The sequence below is a fragment of the Anarrhichthys ocellatus genome, unplaced genomic scaffold, assembly GCF_004355925.1.
Source record: "Anarrhichthys ocellatus isolate YVR2014 unplaced genomic scaffold, GSC_Weel_1.0 scaffold229, whole genome shotgun sequence".
Taxonomy (NCBI): Eukaryota; Metazoa; Chordata; class Actinopteri; order Perciformes; family Anarhichadidae; genus Anarrhichthys; species Anarrhichthys ocellatus.
In genome coordinates this window covers 17,829-20,376 of record NW_022280259.1, presented here as the reverse complement: position 1 = coordinate 20,376, position 2,548 = coordinate 17,829, and the positions used below count along the sequence as shown (strand labels likewise).

At 48.8% G+C, this 2,548-nt stretch overlaps 1 protein-coding gene across 2 annotated transcripts; it reads left to right on the top strand.

Annotated features, from left to right (window-relative positions):
- Nucleotides 1-1,503: 1,503 nt before the first annotated feature.
- On the top strand, nucleotides 1,504-2,505 carry LOC116400984 (estradiol 17-beta-dehydrogenase 2-like). 2 transcript variants are annotated; one of them, XM_031879124.1, is made up of 3 exons: nucleotides 1,504-1,818; nucleotides 1,919-2,119; nucleotides 2,301-2,505. In XM_031879124.1, the coding sequence occupies exons 1-3, from the start codon at nucleotides 1,554-1,556 to the stop codon at nucleotides 2,498-2,500; spliced, it is 666 nt and encodes a 221-aa protein (XP_031734984.1). In that variant the 5' UTR covers nucleotides 1,504-1,553; the 3' UTR covers nucleotides 2,501-2,505. The 2 variants fall into 2 exon arrangements, with proteins under 2 accessions (XP_031734984.1, XP_031734983.1); XM_031879123.1 differs by having other exon boundaries at nucleotides 1,907-2,119.
- The last annotated feature ends 43 nt before the right edge of the window (nucleotides 2,506-2,548 follow it).

Here is a 2,548-nt window from a genome sequence, read left to right as displayed (position 1 = left end):
ACGCGATCACGCCGATGACGCGATCACGCGATCACGCCGATGACGCGTTCACGCCGATGACGCGTTCACGCCGATGACGCGTTCACGCCGATCACACCGATCACGCCGATCACACCGATCACGCGTTCACACCGATCACGCGTTCACACCGATGACGTGACGCATTCACACCGATAACGCGTTCACACCGATGACGTGACGCGTTCACACCGATGACACGATCACACCGATGACGCGTTCACACCGATGACGCGTTCACACCGATGACACGTTCACAGGAACAACTTAGTAAATTGAGCATCCCCTCTAACTGCCTATCCAGATCTACCTAAACTCAACCCTAGTCTTCAAGGGCTACTGACGGCGGGTATTTATGCACCAAAACCCGATAGTATGACAAAGCGACCAGCAAGCTGGCAACACTGCCAACACTATGGACGTGCTCCCGAGTCAACTGCTCACAACCGCTTTCACCCCACACTACATTTATCCGCAAACGAATCCCAAATGGGAAACGTGATATTCCTACAGGGGAGTCAATATAACATTTGTGCCACAAAGAGGTCAAAACTTACCTTCCTTTGTCCCGTGACTATTTTTGCAGAACAGACCAACATTTTTTTTACAGAGACAAAACATGAAGCCGATAGCACCAGTATAAACACACAATATGAGAAAACACATCTCATTGCTCCCTACGCGAGCTTCCACAACGGGCGCAAAAAAAAGGAATCCCGGACCTGACGTCACCACACAGGGAACCCACTACTATTACGTCACCCCTAATCGGCATCTAGGGAAGGTGCGAACTTACAACAACACACTCTTTACAAGACGAAAATTGCCACTGAAGTTCTTATTTTAAAAAACTTCATCACTCAATAGACTCACCGCTTAAGTCTTCGAATCGGACAAGCCCCCAATTTGTTATGGTCCGGCTCTACAACCATAGCAAATGTTGCGAAAACTCAGGCAAGGAGCTAAATAAATACGTTTATAACAAAAGGCCAGGACATTTCAAATGTGCAACAAAAATGAGCATTCTCGTAGAATGACAGAAAGTTCAACTGCTGCCAGACGCTCCTTGTAGCTCACCAGGTGTGTCAGAGGGGAAGAAGCCAGCCTTCCTCCGGATGGGGCGGGTCTTACAAGGCGAAGGCCTTATAAGACCTTTAATATTATTGTCACAATCATTATTATTATCACTTGTATTATTATTGTCATTATTATTATTAGTGTATAATAGTTCAATAGATGTTAAATGATGTCATGTATTATAAAGTAGAAATAAGAACTAACTACAGAAGGTCTGACTGTGATTTAGACTTCATGAATAAAAGGAAAAATGTTCTCAGACAAATCAAGAGAACAAGAAGAGAAACAGATCTTTATCGTCACCGCTGGTATCAGAGGGGGAGGAGCAGGAACCGGTCTGAGCACCACATACCTGTGTGCAGGAGGATCACCTGGAGCCTGACTTCACTTCACCTGTGACACACAAGTGAGACAACAGGTGAGACAGCTGAGAGACTCAACACACCGACAGTCAGAATATGGACATCACTTCCTGTTTCTGTGTCAGCGCTGCAGCTGTGTTCTTCTTCACCGTGCTGTGGAAGCTTAAAGAGGGCTGTGGAACCTGGTTCTGGACCGTCTGGGCCCTGGTCTGGGTCTTGGTCTGGGCTCTGGTCGGGTCCTCTCTGTACCTCTCTGGTCCTCCGGTGGTCTGTGGACTGGCCGTCCTCGGCTGCAGCTTGTTCCTGATGTGTGAGACTGAGAAGAGAGTAGAGCTGCAGAGCAGAGCGGTGCTGATCACAGGTGAAACACACACACACACACACACACACACACACACACACACACACACCTTGTTTCAGGTTTCATTGCCGTCTCTTTCCCTCTGGAGGTTGTGATTCAGGATTCGGTCTGGCTCTGGCATTGCGGCTCAGCGAGTCCGGACTGAAGGTATTTGCTGGCGTGCTGGATGAGGACGGAGCTGGAGCTCAGCAGCTCAGAGGACGAGGATGTGAAAACCTTCAGGTGCTGCAGCTCGACGTCACCGACAACAACCAGATAGAGACGGCTCACAGGTACATCGGCACTCAGGTGGCTGACACAGGTAAGACCACTGAGCACACCGCCAGGTAAACCTAAGACAGATCCATTAAACACGAGTCCCAGAGTTCAAACTGAAGACAAGAATTAAATTCTATTTGTTGTGACCTCATGACATTATTGTGAACGAGTTCAGTGGGACAGGGACTTGGATCTTTCTGTCCCTTTGTCTGGTGTCCCTGCAGGTCTGTGGGGTTTGGTGAACAACGCAGGAGTCCTTCACTGTCCCGTGGATGCAGAGCTGCAGCCAATCACAGCGTTCAGATACTGCATGGACGTGAACTTCCTGTCTGCAGTGAAGATGTGTCAGGTGTTCCTCCCTCTGCTGAGGAGGTCCAGAGGACGCATCGTCAATGTGTCCAGCATGGCAGGTACATCTGACTGACTACTGTGGCGGACTAACGGTGCATTAAACAGTGTACTAACAGTGTAC